The 20,086-nt window shown below is 38.8% G+C and overlaps 1 protein-coding gene across 1 annotated transcript in view; it reads right to left on the bottom strand.

Moving 5' to 3' along the window:
• LOC137272686 (gamma-aminobutyric acid receptor subunit alpha-3-like) overlaps nucleotides 1-20,086 on the bottom strand; it is a 100,056-nt gene that overhangs the window by 5,862 nt on the left and 74,108 nt on the right. Inside the window, exons 3-8 of the mRNA XM_067805065.1 lie at nucleotides 19,415-19,482; nucleotides 13,701-13,924; nucleotides 7,406-7,488; nucleotides 4,529-4,657; nucleotides 1,713-1,865; nucleotides 319-527 (exon numbers count right to left, since the gene is read on the bottom strand). Of these exons, the coding sequence (XP_067661166.1) occupies nucleotides 319-527; nucleotides 1,713-1,865; nucleotides 4,529-4,657; nucleotides 7,406-7,488; nucleotides 13,701-13,924; nucleotides 19,415-19,482 (866 nt within the window). The remainder of the gene's footprint in view (nucleotides 1-318; nucleotides 528-1,712; nucleotides 1,866-4,528; nucleotides 4,658-7,405; nucleotides 7,489-13,700; nucleotides 13,925-19,414; nucleotides 19,483-20,086) is intronic.

The raw sequence follows: 20,086 nt of genomic DNA, 5'->3' as shown, positions 1-20,086 counted from the left end.
CCATTTTGATTATACCTGACTACAAATATGTGCCTCTGCAGACTTGGGATCATAACATATGCCTATGTGGATTCGAACCAAAAGTCAGAGAGATATGAGATAATATCTCGCAGACAAATGGCAGTAGAATTATCCTCTGCAAAATCGGATCGGTGTTTGTTCCATCATTTTCTCAGAAGTGTCGTTGCATATCAAATAGAATAAAATAGTAAAGGGGAATGTGTACTTAGCATACCATCTACGCATGCCGCGATCCTATATCCTCCAGAACTATGTACACTATGTGTCTAGGCTACGAAACTAATGGTATTCACTCACAATTTCATCTTCATCGTCTTCGTGTGGTGCATTAAGTTTAGAGCATATTGTCATGAAGTAGTTGACCGCGGCATACTCGATCAGGGCCGCCATCTCATACACTAAGCACACGTTGAGGAAGATATCTAATGCTGTGGCGTATGGCACTCTGGGTAACCCTTCTCTAACAGTCATTCCAATAGCAGCAGTGCTCAGGATTGTTGTAACACCTGTAAAACAAGATCTGATATTCACATTTCTCATCATGTTTGTGTTGTAATCTTTCCAAATTTGAGATAAAGTTTTATTGTTTTCAAACGTGTGATGATGTTTGGGTTCTAATGTTCCCAAATTTACGATAATGTTTGGGCTGTAATGTTTCCAGATGAATGATAATGTTTGGGCTGTAATGTTTCCAAGTGAATGATAATGTTTGGGATGTAATGCTTCCAAATGAATGATAATGTTTGAGCTGTAATGTTTCCAAATGAATGATAATGTTTGGACTGTAATGTTTCTAAATGAATGATAATGTTTGGTTTGTAATGTTTCCAAATGAATGATAATGTTTGGTCTGTAATGTTTCCACATGAATGATAATGTTTGAGTGTATACGTAATGTTTCCTATTGTCTGATAATGTTGGAGTTAAGATGTTTCCAAATGTTGCAACAACACTGCGTTTTCATTCATTGCATATTATGAACTTTGACTTTAATAAAAATCTAATAATCAAACGGGAAATTCCGAGATTCCAGACTGACATAGCATGTTGTGATAATAGTTTATCTGGACATTAATGTCTCATACAATCATCACAAACAAATTGTAACTTCAAGTCAAAAATGCAGGTATTCCCACGTGACATAATTATATTTTCCATGATGTCGCTTTAATAAAACTGCACTACCCTTATGTGTTAATGAATGATAATTGCATCCTGACAACACCAAGTGACGTGACGTGCAAGAAAACGCCGTTCGAATATTCCACTGGAATGTAACTGACAGTACCATTTGTGGACACAAAACGTGTGACACAGTACACTTAAGAATAAACTTTGCCCCTTCTGTAAACTAAAAATACATACGCGAATTTTCATAAGGAATGAAATAGAAATGCCTTAACGTCGCTTTGGCAGGAGTTCTAGTGAGGAAGTGAGTATGGTTTTACGCCGCTTTTCGCAATATTCCCGAACTATCACGTCTGGGGACACCAGAAATGAGCTTCACGCATTGCATCCATGTGGAGAATCGAACAGGACCGAACGCTTATACCACTTCGCTAACCCACCGCTCAGCGGAATTTCTAAAATTTTATGAAACGCCGGAAATGGTTTTACCTTTAATGGCAAGTTGAACTACCAGATAATCCCGGCGTCCAAACTGTCACTCTGTCACAAATGCATGTTCTTACCTAGCAAAACTCTTGCAGGTGCAGCATCACTATTGATCCAAAATGATATCCATGAGAGGGATGTAATCAGGTAGCAAGGGAGGTAAGTCTGCAGGATGTAAAATCCAATATGGCGATGCATATGTATGTCAACTCCAAGAATAGAAAATTTTCCTGAAATGAAAATGTGGTAATTACTAAGTCGGTACAGTTAATTTCCTACTGGAAGAACACTATCATGGGGAGTGTGAGCACACCCAGCTGGTTTCGGAAATATCTGCCGCATTCAACTTCCGAGCCGATTCTAACAGAAGAACGTCACGGCAATGACCGGTTTAAAAATGATTCTATGAAGTTGTCATTTAAATACTGGGCGTACAGCTTCTGCTTGTTATGCACATAGACGTTCTTCTAAACCCAGGCAATTCAGTGACATTGTCCATATTTTAAAATGGTTAGACTAATATGGAGATGCCCACTAGTGTATTTATTTATACATTTCGAAAACCGTTTTGAGCGTCTATTGTTTGTAAACCGAAGAGGGCTATCGTGTTTCTGTGTCCACTCACGGCCACTATTGTAGGAATTTTGCCCAGTTGCCTACATTCACTAACACACACACAAGTATTAAATTTGTTCCCCGATAGCTCATCTATTTGTGTTTAATTCACTCTGTGTATATTATTTGTGTATGATTCACTCTGTAACATAAGCGTTTCCTGTTTATTCAGTTTACTCTATGGTTAATAAACAAGATGACTACTCACCGAAACATCACAGCAGGGTATAAGGATTCTGTCTTTGCCATAACCATGGTGACGTAATATTAGGGTCCTGTATACCTTGATTATGTTTCATATGTGCGCTTTAATTACTCAAGGGCAAGTGATTTGTATTTTGGGCCAGCGGCTCTTATACTGAATAAAACTGTCTGTCTGCCTGATTTCTTAATATATCTGTAACGGTTATAAGCTGTTGATGTTCTTTAAAATTTAATTTAACTAAAATTCAGAATTCTATCAAATTTGGAGACTTATTAACAATCAAAAACATGTTATAGCAGTGATACACGTACATGTTCAGGACAATCAAATCTATTCGTACGGAAGGAATGATTAAATTCCCTTAGATTAACGTGATAACCTTTTCATATTTGACGTGATTCAATTTGTATGTATCCGCTTGGCTTTATAAATAATATCGGTGGAAGTAACCAGCCTGACTAGACATGAAATGACTTATATCAGCCAATCTACTTTTTAACCGACGGCTAGCATATGTTATTGTGTTCAATTTCCCCTTTCATATCTCTGTTTCCGTAGAATCATTAATATTTCATCAAACTCCGTTTAAGATATGTTATCTCTGAAACACAATGATCGAAGGGTTCCATCTCCGAAGAGCGGCCGTTGTTTATCTCGGTGTTGTCTACTGTCTGTCTGGATCGACGTGCTAATATTCGCGGATGGATTACATTATTTCCAGAACGTGCGACCTGATTATCTGACCCAATAATCTTTTCTAGTAATAGCTGCGTTGTAAATTGCCTCTGCATATGTGTGTCTCATGAACAGACATTGTAATTATATCAATCGAACGTAGAAAAGCAAAGTCTGACATGGGGTATCGTTTCAAATTAGTAAGTTTAGTTTTACGCCGCTTTTAGCAATATTTCAGAAATATCACGACGGGGAACACCAGAAATGGGGTTCACACATTGTACCAATGCATATTTTATCAGCGTCATAGGCGAACGCTTTGACCACATGGCTACCCCACCGCCCGCGTTTTGTGCGATGGTTGTGTTAAAAATATGAGTAACTGGCTGAAATCAAGATTTGATATATCGTTCGGAGAGACCTACAGGAACATCTAATCTTCAATAACCTACCTTTATAGCGAACACGGTTATGACGAACTCGTGTACACTTTATGATTTTAAATCGAAATCCATTTAATGACTACTGCTAAGGAAATTTAGTCGTCGTTTTCACATTCGTACAACCGTAGTGTCTAATGTTGGTCAAAGCCCCACTCAGTAATAACCGTGATTTATTGGGCACATTGGCAATTAATGACAGACCACCGCCATATTGCTGGGATATTGCTGAATGCGGCGTAAAACTAAACTCACACACTCACTTTTTTTACATATTAACTTAGACATCACTTATCAAACGTTATAGCTGTTTCTCACTAAGTAAACGTACGACTAAGCTTTTGGCAGGTCGGAATCATACGTGTCTTACGGTTATGGAGTAGGTTTTAAAGCTGTTATTTGAAATCGTTGATCAAAACATTGTTCTAACTATTGGCTGCAGATGTACAATCACCTCACCATATGTAATATAATGATAATTCCATATAACGGCAGTATAAAATGATATCACATCAAAAATGAGTATCACGAATGGGACGTTCCCAGCCAGTATGACTACGAAATCAATGAAACCGTTACCCAGTGTGAACTCAGAAATTCAATTATCAGTTACAACTGGCAGTTTGCACTGCATTTGGACAAAATCTAACTCTGATCTCTATTCCTGATGGTGAAACCCACTTAAGTAATCATAAGAAAGACTGAAGGTCGAGTCGTTTTTCGTCCACATCATTTGCGTGTCTTTATTAGCCACTGTCAATAATACCAAATACTTGCTAATGGGTGTTTAAAACACATGAATCAAAAACACATGCAAAGGCAAGTCACGAATTCGCTTGAAATATAATGGAAAGATTTATTACAGGTCGAAATAGGTGCATTGCTGCTTTAGTTTAATGCGTAAATTAAGGCGTACGTTAACTGTCCTAAATACGATTCTGTTCAATAATATATTTACCTAAAGTATTTCTCGACGTTGTGTTGTATGTTTCAATTATTCCAAGCTCAAACGTTGACGTTGTCAGGCCTTCATACGTATCGACCGCCCCCTTCCAGAAGTACACCATATCATCTGTGGTATAGCCAACTGAAACAAGAACATATGGGATTTAAGCCATGTTAAACTTTAATACGTATACCATAACACCCGTTGTATAGCCACCTGAAACGATGAGATAAAGACTTCAGTCCATGTTAAGCTTTAAGAAGTGTACTATAACATCCGTGGTATAGCCAACTAAAACAATGAAATATAGAGTTTATACCATGTTAAATTTTAAGAAAATAGACCATAACATCCGTGGTATGGTCACCTGAAACGATGAGATATAAAGTGTAGTCCATGTTAAGCTTTAAGAAGTACACCAGAACCTCCGCGGTATAGCTAACTGAAACAATGAGATATAGAACTTAAACCATGCTAAATTTTAAGAAATACACCGCAACATCCGTGGTATAGCCAGTTGAAACAAGGAGATATGGAGTTTAGCCCACGGTAAAACCTGAGAAGTAGATGAAAACATCCGTTGTGGAACCAACCAAAATAAGGAGATATGGAGTTTAAACCACGTTAAACTTTAAAAACTACACCATATTAAACATTATTGAGTATTACGTACGGTCATATTACTTGTAGTGCAGCCAGCTGAGGATATGGCGCTTTGTCACTTATGATGTGAGCCCAAACTTTTATAAACATGTACGATTTCTAACAATCGTGAAATGCGCATGGTACTATGGAACATTGTCGAGGCGAATTCACTACCAGTGACTCCTTGAACGACTGTAAGTATTCCCTCGAATTCCCATGAATTCTTCTGGAACAGCAGTTTCCCAGACAACACCCAAATCACTCTCATTTGACGCGATTACTTTAAAATGTCCCTTGACACATGTTACGCAAGTTCATCCTGATTTTAATTGATATCAGATGTTATGCCTCCCCTCGCAATTTAAAGATGAACAGCCGATTACATAAATCTACTTCAACAACAGAATACAATTATTCGGAACAATTTGGTTGCGAACACCAGAATGAGTGAGGGGAATTAATCAATATCCCTATTTCAGATGAATGATGGCCGACAATACATTGTTTTTTAAATCAGAGTTGTTTTCCAAGTAATCCAGTGAGTTATATTTCAGTGGTGGTTAGCGTTCAAAATCGCATTTCATGCGTTTTTGTATGTTTGCATTTCATTATTGTCCTATCAAGAGGTTGCCAGAGCGATCACATCTCCACATGGATCACAGACGTGGTGTTTGTGATGGGTTAAAGGTCTTTGGTTGGGGAAGAAATGAAACTTATTTCATCATGTCTGAGATATTTGCCTGACAAACGGTAATCTGTTTCCAATTAAAACATTCAGAAATAATGGTGGGTTTGGAACACATTTGAATAAGCACTTGCGTTTCATCGATAGTGCCTAAATAGGAGACACGTGTCAGGTTAGAAGGTGAACACCAGTCACCGATGTTAATATAATGTATTTTTGTCAGAAATATGTCAAACTACAATCCTGTTTTGCTGTGAAGACAAAGACTAACATAACTGGAAATCCAATGAGGTAATAATTTTGATAACGAGCTCAATAACAAATCGTATGTCTGCTGTATCTCTAGTAGGCGTAATAGCGTTCAAATTATTGTGTTTGCATAAGTCATTTGACAAATTCCCAATACATTATGAGCAAAAGTGGCAAAACCTTACCTTAAACAATGCCCAGATTTTTGCCAGTTTTGTAATGTTAACACGTTTAAATGCCCTGCCGCAATTAAACACGGATGTCAACTTAGAGTATTCACTTCAAGACATTCAAACTTTGTTTCATGACCAAAACGCCAGTTTGACCATGTCCCTTATTCCCAGCGCTAGCCACGGTAACATCAAGTTCCATCCTTCATGGCGGGCGGATATCGAACCACAAACATTCCTCTCTACGGATAAACTCTTTACACACTACACCACGAAGGCGATCTAATTATTTACAGCACTATTTTAATCAAATGGAACCACAGGAGTTCTTACACTATCTGTTAAGAAATATACGATAACACCTCGTTTCATCCCTACCATGACAGTATTCAGAAAATGCCTCACAGAAACTACAACATATGTCTGCAGAATTTCTAAATACAGAGACAATAGACTGTTTTGACAGACGACAACAGGAGCAGCTGGTCTTCACAGGAAGTGACGTAATCAGAGGATTTAGAGTAATCTCCCCTGGATGCACAGCCTGCATATAAATTGGCCTGCCTGCCCATAGAGAATCAATGATAATGTCTCAAGGACGTGGCAAGATACAACTTGCATCAGAATGGTGGTCATCAAATGTTCTTTGTCCACGAATGAAGCCGATGGTAATGTGCTATGAGCATGGAAGTGGTAAGAAGAAAACCGCTGAATGCGTAATATAATTTCCCATCGGGTAACGGGTTGATCCAGGGTATTAAGGGATCAGGGAGTAATGCCAGGGGATATACGACTGATCATTGTCTTATGTGGAAATGTACCGTTCAGCGTCCACTGCTACAGTCTTTGAATTCGTCTCTCATCTCTTTACCTTTGTCTCCGCCTTCTTCCACTCCAACTTTCTCAGCCACTTCAAATTCCACCCATCTCCGACCACCCTCCTTTTCATTTTTCTTCATCCTCTCTTGTTATCCTTCCAATTCCCCTTTTACATTCCGCATCCCCCATTTAACTCACAGATATTTCACTCTACATAATATATATATATATAGAGAGAGAGAGAGAGAGAGAGAGACAGAGAGAGAGAGGTCGATCGCATATGCATTAAAATATATGGGATACATAAAATGATATACTCACAGCTTCCAAGTTTTAGAGGACATTTGATTTTACCCATGGGGTACCTGTGAAGATGCATGGGACACTTAGCATTCACGGTCAATCTGGAAGGATAAATGAATCCGTCAGAAATTTAATTTTGCAGATTGGTTTATTTTCATACATGAAATCAAAGGTTCAGCGAATGCTTTATGGCAAACTTTGCACAAACTTTAAGATAGGTTGTTCAGTCAGAAATGAAATAAAAAGAACAATACCAGACAAAAAGCAGGATGCAATATCATCATGAATGATGTTTCATGTAATTAAGATTTAAGGTGGCGGCTTAGGCGTGATTATATTTGCATCACTTCAGCATAATATGTTTTGCCAACACCGAATGTCAAAATGTAATTCAATGTCAAATTCATAAAAATATACATCTTTTGCCTTATTACTAAGAGATTTTTCTAGAAATTAACGTTGAGTTTTATACCTAAGTTACTTGCGATACACACACACACACACACACACACACACACACACACACCTGATAAAAGTTGCAAGAAGCATAAGGTTTTCATTGATGTCAGTGGAGATTCTGGCACGAAATAATTTCGAAATCGTGCAGTCAGACTCTTTGTGTTGATGCATCTCATCGTATCTCGATCGATCCTCACGGTCTTTGTGTCTGGACGTTTTGTCTAGACTCGAATACTTACCATAGTCGTAAAGAATATTTCTGAGTACGTCGTTAAACGACAAACGAACAAAACAAAACATTTCTTAGTCTAGTGTTGCTGCTTTAAGTGAACACGATGATCATCTTCTATCAAACCGATACTCTTGATACAAAGAGCCATTTCAGACCAAGCTGCCTATATTAAAGAAAAGCTAGAAGATACGCTTATTTACAGTCATTTCTTAAATATGATATATCTTGTCGTAAAGCCCTTGTATCATGATCAAACGTACAATGAAATTCCTACCGTCCGTGAAAGTGAGCCCTTTGTCTACCATCAAAGGTTAAGGTTGTATTTCAAAATGTGACAATACATCCAAACAAACAACTAGATGAAAAAACGATCCATTATCGCATAACAGCATCCTATGGACACAGATCCATTTATGTTTTTTTCAGTTCTACAAGATGTCACTCTCTCCATTTACGTCTATTGTGCAAAACAGCACTGTAAACTTTTTATCAAACAATTATCCTAATATGCACCTGTCATTTTGGAATCTTTCGCAAAGATCCGTAATTACGAAATGTTCGTTTTTCACAAGACAGCTGTCTTGTTTTTCTATGACAAACGTCTATTGTGAATTACATGTACATAGTGTCCTCCATTGAACAATGCTCGAACTTCAAAAGACATTTAAATATGTTTTAATGTACTGAGGACTTCCAACGTGATGCATGTCCGTGTCCAAAACGAAACTTATCACTCGATGAGGTGTCCAGACAAATGTAAAATATCGTGATGACGAAATGCAATACCCAAACATGCTACATAGCAATTCTGATCATGCTCCAGGGAAATATCTGGAGGAATACCAACTCAGGTTAGACAGGCTGTACTGATTCCACCAGCACTTATCGAACACAGCAAATATTACGGTCTCATCGGACTTCCGGTCGTCTAACACGGACTTACGTTGCCGTGCCTTGTCTCTGAGAATGCATGGGATTAATTTCGTTATCTAATCTGAAATCATAAGACTGGCATTGCTAGGGAGAATCTTGCGTGTGTCATGAGATCGTATTCTCATTTAATATTAGGTATAAAAGAACTAATGCCCTCAAGAGAATTAGTCTGGTAGTGAGACTGTTCCACAACATCCAACCTTACTGCATCGCGTATGCTATGCCCATTGTAGACGATGCGTCAATATTTGATAGTCTAATTTAAGATTTTGGACAAATCCCTTGAAAAACGATTTTCACATACAGATACATATTCATCGCTTGCTGCAATTATAACTAATAATTTAATCGTAAAAAATATCTTCATTTCATTTTCATCCTAACATACTGAATCCAATGAAAATGTACAGTTTCATCTGATCAATAAACCATCATGGACTTGGAAAACATTCCTATTGAAAGGACAAAGGAATGTCTCTCACATATGTAAATGTTAGGCCAAATACTGCTTATTCATAACGTTAAACTAGCATACTGTGTTTGGAATAGCGCTTAATGAGATCATTAGTGCCATGGGTTGAGTCTCAATAGGGAAATAAATGATTTGAATTCAGAAACTCAGTTTGTACATTAGCTTGTAATCAGCTTGTGAACCACGGTGAGATTTATGAAATAGCTATAATTCTGTATCAGAATGGGATACCAAAATTTGAATATTGAGTTGAGAACGTGACTGTGATGGGGGGTCCATAATTGCCTTGTCGCTGCTATCTCATTTCAAAGATGCTATCGGAATTTCTGGCACATTGTGATACGTTAATCCCGCCTAGTAATCAGCACTTAAGTCTTTATTTATTAATCATATGAACATTGTCAGATTGTATGAATGATCTATTGTCTATGAAAACAGGGTCCTATCTGGCCAGGATGAGTCAACGTGAGGTAAAGGCTTCTTCAAATTTGTAGTTGTGTAAGGTTTATGGTGAAATCAATCGAGTACTAAATCTTATCTTAGGTGTATTAGGCTTCAATGTTTAAAGAATTAAGATCGTTTCCCTCTTTCATCGAACTCAGAAGAAAATGTCCGACTACAAAGCAAAACGCTTCATCAAAGATGCATAAAAAGATCTAGTTGAGCTTGGAGAAGTTTCAAATGGACTCATGTTTTTATATTAAGCTGGGGAAGTTTCGGGTCGACAGGTTAACAACGGGATTTGGCTACGGTTAAGAAACGGTTCCGTTTTAACGAGCGAACTATCAGGAACTTCATGTCGCTATTTCACTGCTGCGAAATCCGATCAATTGGAACTTGGTGGCATTTTACTGGTAGCAGCTGACACCATGCGCAATTAAATCCCATCTTTTCAAAAAGCTTGCCATTAAAACCAATACATCATTTGTCTCCTGCTTTGCGAAAAAACGATCTCTCTCTAGCGTGAGGAGTGATCGTGATTTCCAATGGCGAGGACTCCGATTCCACCGATTCCTCTGTATCATTCTACTTCCGAATAAAGGAGTTACACATCCGTTGATTGGGGGAGTTTGCCGACTCTTCCTCGGGCTAGAGAAATCGGAAAATTTATCTTGAATGACACTTCCTTCACTGGACATACTTATATCATTGATCTATCATCTTTCAATAACCGCACAGAGGACCCTCTTATCAGGCTGCGGCGGTTGGTGAAATATGATTGAGAGGTTTCTGATGTATGGAACCTTCAATTTCGGGGAGCATGACGATCAGATCACATCGATGGAGGTAATGCCATGCCGAAGTCTATTTTCTTGACAAGGACTTTCTGCTTTCGGTTTAAAGGGCAGCACATCGGCTGGCTCATTTCTAGAAGTGCAAAGAGCACAGGAATAGGCTGGTAATGGCATGGTCTTTCCATTTCCTCCAGGATTGCAGTTGGAGGAGTAATAAGACTTCAGCCTTCAACTTCAAACATCAATCGCTTGACTGCCTTTTAAAGCGTTCCTGTGATATTCATCAGCTTTCATACCCATAAAATCTCATGGGGATACTTTGGCAGTATTTTTCGAAATAGGTTATTGCCATAAGTGTGATAGAATAAAAAGTGGATCGGATGGAATTTCTATGGCAACAGGCCATTGTCGCAAGAGTAAAGGGAGTGTTTCTTGCTTGTCGTTCTGTGGCAAGTCCCGAAGCCCAAGTAGTTTATTGTCGTTAAAAAACAGAATGAAGACTGGGTGTTCATCATATGTGCTCCCACACCACACCACACCACACCACACCACACCACACCACACCACACCACCCATACGCCTTATGTTTGTGTCATCCACTTATCGATATAGACCTTTGCACTTACCGATATGGACCTTTGCTCATACTGTTCACCGCTCTGCCTATGTACAAACTATACAGTAATACGCTTAACTGTGGCATTTAACACTGCTCGCAACTCTACTCTTGTCTAATGCGGTCTTATCCTCTCATTGTCTTAACTAAATACTCTACCTCGGCCAGTTGATCGACTTTTCACACGATCCAATCATCGGTATTTTCACCCATAGTGTTTATTCGTAAATCCCTTATTCTTCAGTCCTTGATTCAATCGTTCCAGCATCCACGACGCGAGGCAAGTCAATCATACAGATAAGATCATACATATATATTGAAATCGCCAGATGATGATTGAGTGTGTCTACGGTTCTGGTAGCGGCGTATACATCACCATGACAACCTTGACTTGCGACCAGTCAATTGAGAAATGATTTCAGATGACATGAAGCTCTATCCTTGCATTTTGGAATTCGTGGACATTTTTACTTTTTTGTCTCTATATTCAGCGAACATGAGGACAACATACAATAAAATCCAAAGTATTTGCTTTCGAAAAACATGGAAAGTGATTTTTAGGATGGTGATTTTGTTTATTTTATCGACAATATTCCAGCTGTATGGCAGCCATCTGTAAATCATCGAGTTTGGAACAGCCAGTCTAGTGATCAAGATAATGAGCATCTATCTATGCAATTGGGATACAATGACAAATGTCAGCCAAGTCAGAGAGCCTTACTAACCGATCTCGTTACCTCTAATGACAATCATGGGTTGTTTAAGATCAATTCTAACCAGGATTTTCATAGGGCTAAAAAATACCCGCACCTCAATGACATGCATGTCACTATGCCCTGATGTACTTTGACGTCGGAGTAAGCTTTGACACACTCTGAAGCAATTGAAATCAAGAACTTGACTTTTTCAGGAACTCTAAGCACGTCTCCACTGCTCAATGGCCGATGACAAATACGATTCTGGTGTTAAAGCAGACAGATTTTAAATCCTTATGATTCAAGCGTCAATTTCAACAAGCCCGCGTGAGTTTTGTAGCATGTAGTTGACATAAATATGAACGAATGGGAATGAAATGCACATCTAAGCATGTGTTTTCTTTAACGGAAATCCACAAAATAAAAAGGTAACTCTTCATGTCCGTCATACGCCAGCGGTGACAAACGTGTAATGATCCTCATTCACTGCGTATGACTTAAATGAGAACAAAACGGCTAAAACAAATAAAACGTTCATGGATTATTTAATTTCTCAGCTGTAGAGACAACGGACTCCACAGCAATATATGAGAGTCAAATTTGGCACTTGTCCGTAGAACTGTTGATTTAATAAGCAACAACTTATATTTGCATTGCATATGAACAGAAATAACTAAAAGACACAAATTATGCACGATGCTAACATCTGTCACGAGATTTCAACGTAATAACAGGCAACTAAATGTATTAAATTTGTATTCCAGATGGCGAACATAAATATTTTGAAAAATGATAAGCATGTTAGCAAGCAAATGAGTTCAAAATGCTGATTTCTTCGGAATCTGGATTTATCATCTGTTTTGAGCTTGGGCACTGAAAATGGTATATCGTCACTAAGTTTGGAACGTTAGAATAATATTTAGGGCTCGATTTGTATGACATTATACAGGCTTCGTGAGGTTGTACGTCAGCATTGGGAATGAAATACGCTAGTGCGTTCTGGGCTCTGCAACCAGTATTATTAACACATCCTAATGCGTAAAACTGTAAATGAAACTATACAAATGTAAGATATTAGGATAGCGTCACAGTTTCACGATTAAGCGTGCACAAAACAATATGAACAAACGTTCCCAAAATGGTGTAAAACTGTCAACACTAAATAATACTTAAGTGTCGTTTACGGGCAAATTCAGAACACCAAGTCCATAATAGATTCCGACCAAACATGGCTAGGAAAAGCATCATTGTTCACAAATTCCTAAATCCAAGTTAATAGTTGTCGTATACAACCAGCAAATTGTTGATGATATACATCCCGAACATCGGTACAGAACAAGGGAAGCGTGGTCCAATCTATAATGAGATAAATTACTTACACAAACCAATTTACAACGTTACTGTTTCATTCAGCTGGGCGACAAGATGGCCCAGGAGAGAACAGAGTCTCCGAAATTTAATTACATTTCAATCTGTTATTTCCAAGGAAGAAATGGACACCGGTGCGTCTCGCATATAGCAGACAATGTCTGCACGTTTCATTGCCAGGGGCACAGAAGCTTTGTTCAATTCCGCTCCTTTGTCACGCTTCCTTGTTCCCTAAACTCGACAGAGAGACACCGGATATCCGGTTTGCGGGATTTGCTTCCGGGCACCGGATATTAGACTCACCTTCGAGACATATACAGATGCCCGTCGTTTCGAATCCGAACAAATGCGTTGGGAACGGTGATGTTGTGAGCTTTGGAATTTTTGCCATTCAGGAAATAGGTGTTTGGTTTCCAAATATACTGAAGAAAACGATTGCTGAGGGTGAATTCAGTGACGTTGTCCATGTGGAATTTGAGACGATCGTCGTGCCATCTCTGTCGTAGGTAGCACTGGAAGGAATAATCCTGGGGAGAAAATTATAGATAAATATAAGAATGATTAGCTCTATGTTTTTGCGTACGCTGAAGTGTTTGGATTGCCAACTGACCCCCATCTATAATTTACGATGACAGAAATAACGCCCACGGCGGAGTGAAATTACAAGACTGGAGATACGAGCAAAGAGAGAGTGTTCCAAGTCAAGAGACTGCTGTTTTAAGGGGTGGCGGAGCGGTATTTGCGTCTAATGGATGTAGGTGATCCTTTTACCAATATTCCAGTAATCGCTGTGGGAGACACCGGAACTGGGTGGCGACACAATCGTGCTCGGAAGTTCAATGTTTTACACTTGTGACACATTAAGCCTGATTGACAGATCATGATATATATTATGGCAAACACGTACTTAACAGGTGATCCTCTATGGTAAGGAAGTTCAACAGTTGCACAGCACTGAATAAGTAAGTCCAGTTTTACGCCACACTTAGCATTATTCCAGCTAAATAAAGCCTGTTTGTAAATTATCGAGTCTGGACGAAACAGTTCAGTGATCAACACCATAAGCATCGATCTATGCAATAGGATACCGGTGTCAACCAAGTCAGCGAGCCCACCTACCCGATCCCGTTAGTTGCCTCTTACCACAAGCATGGGTTACTGATCATGAAGGTCAATTGTAACTCGAATCTCCACTGAATACAAGACCAACTGTCCCATTACGACTTTGGAGATTTCTCATCAAATTTAGATACAGGTTTTCTCGCCCCGATGCCGCAGGCATATTGCTAAAAGTGGTGTAAAACCATATTCACTCTGCTATTGTCCCGAGTCCCGTTCTGACTAACTTTGTGATTGTGTTTAGTGCATGCTAACAATTGTCAGATACAATCAATTCGATCGCTGATGTATAAGAGTCTGAGTCTTTTCCATGGGTCTGATACACGTCATATCTATTTGAAGCGGAACACTATTTTAATGGAATTCTAACATAACATTCTCACGTTTTACTACACTAACAAAACTTAATTACAGTCGTTACAAAATCTATGAAACATAGGCAGTGATTAAAGCAGGCTCAGAGTGTACACATGATTATGAATGCAAACCAAAGCAAAGGAACGTCCTCCCTACTAATACCAGACGCTCCAAATGTAGTTCACATTCAGTGTTCGAAAAGACTGATAGAGAGACGGCAACGATCAGCATAGATAATGAATTTGGGGGAAATGTGTACAGTAATTATGCTTCAATTTGAGACATCTGTGGTAACATAGCATACACACACAGCAGTAGCTCTATCGTGTTAAATGATGCACACCGACTACAAACTTCTTTCTTCCTTAGCCTGTGTCGTAGATACAGCGAGTATCAGCTGATTTTGGAAAGTGCCTACGTTTAGGTGTTAATGTCACAATCGTATTTTATAAGCGTAATTTGGATGGGTTGTCAGAGGCGAGAAGATCCGGCACAGCAAGTCATGCTTGTCGTTCGAGGCGGTTGACGGGAACGGTGTGTTTATTTGTTTATTTGTTAGTTTACGCAGCACTCAGCAATAGTTTGCCTACATGGCGGCGGTCTGTAAACACCCGAATCTTGAGAAAACAATCTAGTTGTGCACCGATCAACGCCATTCGGGTACAATGACATGTGTCCGCGCCCGATCCTGGTAATCGCCTCTTACGACAAGCATGTCTTTCCGAAGACTAGTTCTAAACGCGATTTTTAAGTGTATAAGGGGATCGTATGGTCAATTCGCCGACTTGTTTAATACATGCCGACGTATCCCAAAAGTGATGCTCACGAATTCAATCTGTGGATTGCCCCAAAGACGGCCGTCATTGAGCTCGAATTATACAACAAATAAACTAACTCTGGTAAAACAAACAGACATTTAAGAACAGCTGAAGGTTCAAGTGTCGATCACAAAAAGAAGATATGAGATTTCTACAACTTCTCTATTTTAAAAAGAACAGCGGACTGAAGAAAATACTAAAAGGTCTAATGTGACATCATTTGACAACATTTGAATATCATATCATACACCTACACACAACATACTGAGGCTGTAAAAAACGTAAAATCATATTTCGTTTTATTCGTACTGGCCATCCCCTATCATATTAAAATATATACGATTACAACTTGAAATAGTTATAAAACATGAAAGTTGAACGTATCTAACTAGATACCTTCGAGTCGATGGAATCCATGTTAAAAATACATGAAAATGAACGTGTAGGTCTTAACTGAATGCTGATAATAAGTTACAGTTTTGTCGTAAAATGCATTAATTTGTTCTGTTCATTGTATTTGATGGTCTAAGCATAAGGACTTAAATCTTCTGTAGAACCAAACACGTTTGTTGTATCTATGTCTTGCAAACTAAATTTAGTACTTTTATACTGACTACGGTCAACTAAAACAATCCTTCTAGACATCTTTTGCAGACTATGGTCTCTTTATATAGAAAAGGCACATTTTCATTCACATTCAATCTATTTTCTTTATTAATGAAATATTGGTATGATCTTGATTTCATGCATCTTTTGTAAAGCCCTTCATAATTTCAATGAATTAACTTCTGAAACCGTAAACGATGGGATCTAGAAATGTTCATGGTCACCCTTTGCTGATGATGTCATTGGTGAAAGCTTTGACCTGTTCATGGAAATATCCCATATCCCTTCAGGTTGCGCTGACAATCACAATGCTTTTAGCACAGCATGTTCATTGATGCATATGGTCAAAAACTTATCAATCATGACGTTAACAACCAATCATTTTTTTCTAAAGAATCGGGCCTCCCAGTGGGTTTACACAACGCCCCGGGCAGAACTCCCTAAATACTTGTCAAGTTTTACACGACCCTCCACAAGGAACTTCAAATTCGGAAAGTAGGTTTTATCAGAATCTAAAACCTTCGATCAATATTTCATCAGGATAGCTGTCCCTCTGAGAGTTCGTTCCACTTGTCCAAAATATCAGCACATATTTTACCGACAGTGTGGTCAAAGATCATATTTCGTTTCACCAATTTGCAAGGATTTCAGGTTCCAAAAACAGACAATGGTTAGAGTGGACCTAACCTGTCGTGCAGTAACAAATATTCAGCATAGCATAACGGCTTCTGCTGTACAGATGCCCTGCTAAAAGCATAATCGGTTATGCGATTTACACTATGTGATAGGCATATGTGTTTCTGAATCACTAACAAATAACCCTTGATGATCCGGGATATAACTGGACATCAGCAACCCATGCTAGTCGCAAGAGGCGACTGACGGGGTCAGATGGTCAGGGTCGCTGATTGGGTTGACACGTGTCATTGCATCCCAGTTGCATAGACCGAGGATCATGATGCTGATCACTCGATTTTATGGTTCAGCTCGGTTATTCCCAGACCACCCCATATAGCTGGAACATTGCCGAGTGCGATGGAGTATTCTTCTACCCTTTAATATGCAAGGACCTGTCAGTATTTTACAGGAGAAGCCTACACTTTACCATTTATAGTGTCCACCATAACAGGCTGGTTAAATTCTGAAGAGATCATTCTCTCCCTATAGTATCGATAATGGTGTCATAACAGCAAGGCAAATAAGCCCTTCTGATGCACAGAAATCTGATCAAGTTGCGGTACTTACCGGTCTAACCCGATTATGTTTTTATTAAACCAGTCAACCTTAATATTAATGTTTGTATTAAGACACCTTGCATTTATTGTCAAAAAACAGCAAGATATTATTTATTACCGTGAGCGCAGGTCTGATATCGTTTTGGCCTGTAACGGTATGCAAAGAAGTGCAGACAATGCGTACATTCTTCTGTCGTACCAGTGTTACTGATTGAAAGTATGTTTTTAGAAATATGCATCTTATGTCCATTTCATTAGATGACGTGTGATGGCGCAGTCCATGTTCCGCAGACATGAAATTGACATCACTGATATGTGGTGAGTTGGTATGGTTTTATGCTGTTTTTAATAATATTCCGGCCATAGTGAGGGACACCACAAATGGGTTTCGTGAATGTACCAGTGGTAGGAATCGAACCCGGGTTATTGGTTTGAAGAGCTCACGCTTTAATCCCACGGCTCTCTCTCCACTCCACGGAAGCCACACCCTCTGAGTTGGGGATGGAGATAATGTAAGGGTTAAGTGATGTGCCATAACGATATTGACGTTTGTAATCAAATCTTCTAAGGACAACCATAGATAGTTATAAAATATGATGTTCATTCTTCATAATATTTCCCATCATTGACTACTCTCTTACCCCGTCAACCCTATCTGAATCTCGACTGCAATTAGAACAAACAAGCGATGCCACGCAGGTTAGAAATGGTCGCAGCCTTAACAGGCAATAACAATATTTTATCCGTAATCTGATATTGGGTTGTCAAATTATGTTTTGACCTCGGACGACCTTGTCTATTGGGGTGATTGATAGTGATGTCGATTTCTGTAATATATCACCGCAATTGACAAGCATCAAGAAGCTTCTGGTGCTAACTTATTACATAGGAACTACTACGATAATGTTAACGTGTAATATCAGACCTAATTGATGGGCGATTCAGGCTTTGATCTTGATTCTATAAGACTGAATTATATCTCGATGACCTCCTTGTGAAAGTAGAATTACATTTCGAACTCTGCAGCTTTGAGAACATTGTACATATAAGATTAACCTGTATTGCACCCATAATGATTAATTGTTGTTATTAACACAAATTAAAGAGAAATTACATTATCGTTTTCCTGTTACACTCATGCCAGGCTTTCAGGATGCCATTCACGACGTATAAGGCGTCGTCAATCTTTAGAGACTCTTAAGGATTTTATATTATAAAGGATTATTTTTTCCCAGTATTTGGGAAACGGGGCTTGACCATAAACCGATGGACGTGAACAGATGATCATATGATGACCATTTGGTGATCACATACGATGGACATATCTACGGACAGGCGACTTAACATGGACTCAACATTACATATGCATGTTCGTTCATTGTTCATGCTGTCACCCTCTGGTTTGCCAACACAGACATTGTTGGCTACCATGACACATTGACAGCTGCTCTTTTGCCATCATATCAATTACTTTACACACACGTGTGTATTACGAAAGACCCAGCATCATGTATGTTACAGCACATTTACATAAATCATTAATAAATCATGATTATAACCTCCATGAATAACTCAAAATATTCGATAATCATACACAATCAAATGAAGTATACGTATACTCCCATATACATGTATAATAGTTATTCTGTAGTGATGTACTCCACTTTTTGCAATACCCAAGCACCATCACGGTGGGGAACACCACGAATGGGCTTCACACACGTGAGAACTCGAACCCGAGTCTTCGGCGTGACGAGCGAACGTTTTTACCACATGACTACCCCACCCCCTATAGAGTAACACAAAAGCTCGAAACGCTGCAAGTGAAACGACTTTTCCGACAGCAGTGTATATAAACCAACATGGCTTTATAAAGTCTCACCATTTCCATTTCGGAGATCTTTCCAAAGCTTCTTATAGATACGTGGGTCTCGATAAGTACAGGCTCATCTGAAATATGAAAGCAAGAGTCAAACTAGCTGTCTAAATAATTATCAAGCATATCTTGTTTCATGAAATTTGATCTGATTAAGACCGACACGTTCAAGTGGTATTTGTCGAAGAGCAAAATGCCATGCTGAATATTCGATCTGCAAATGCTCCTTAAAGTTGAGGTAAATAATTGATCAGTGTTATAACGTGAACAAATTCAGCCTCGACTATTCCAAAGCCACATTTTTTCTTCGAAACACCCTGTTCTTTGACACAGGGATGCTAGAAGAAAATACAGACGCACACAGAGGAGAATTTCTTGTCACTCAAGGCAGTTTTACATGACGCTAAAGAGCCCCAGGTGCCTTAAATCACCATCAGAGTGTCATTAGAAAGTATATAGTTCTTTACTTTTTTACAGTTCCATGGTTCATTTTTAAGACTATGATTTTGAAAAAAAAACTCATTCTGACATAACATTGGCTGACGCTGTCACGGATCTCTCTTAGGTGGGAGTATTGACGTGGCTGGGATTCAGTGAACATTTAAGTGGGATTTAACTCGTTGTGTCTACCACATTGGAAACGCTGCAGTTTTAGACTGCTTGAGAATGTCAGACTGA

Source organism: Haliotis asinina, chromosome 2 (genome assembly GCF_037392515.1).
Source record: "Haliotis asinina isolate JCU_RB_2024 chromosome 2, JCU_Hal_asi_v2, whole genome shotgun sequence".
NCBI classification, from domain to species: domain Eukaryota; kingdom Metazoa; phylum Mollusca; class Gastropoda; order Lepetellida; family Haliotidae; genus Haliotis; species Haliotis asinina.
This window is presented reverse-complemented; position numbering and strand designations above follow the sequence as displayed.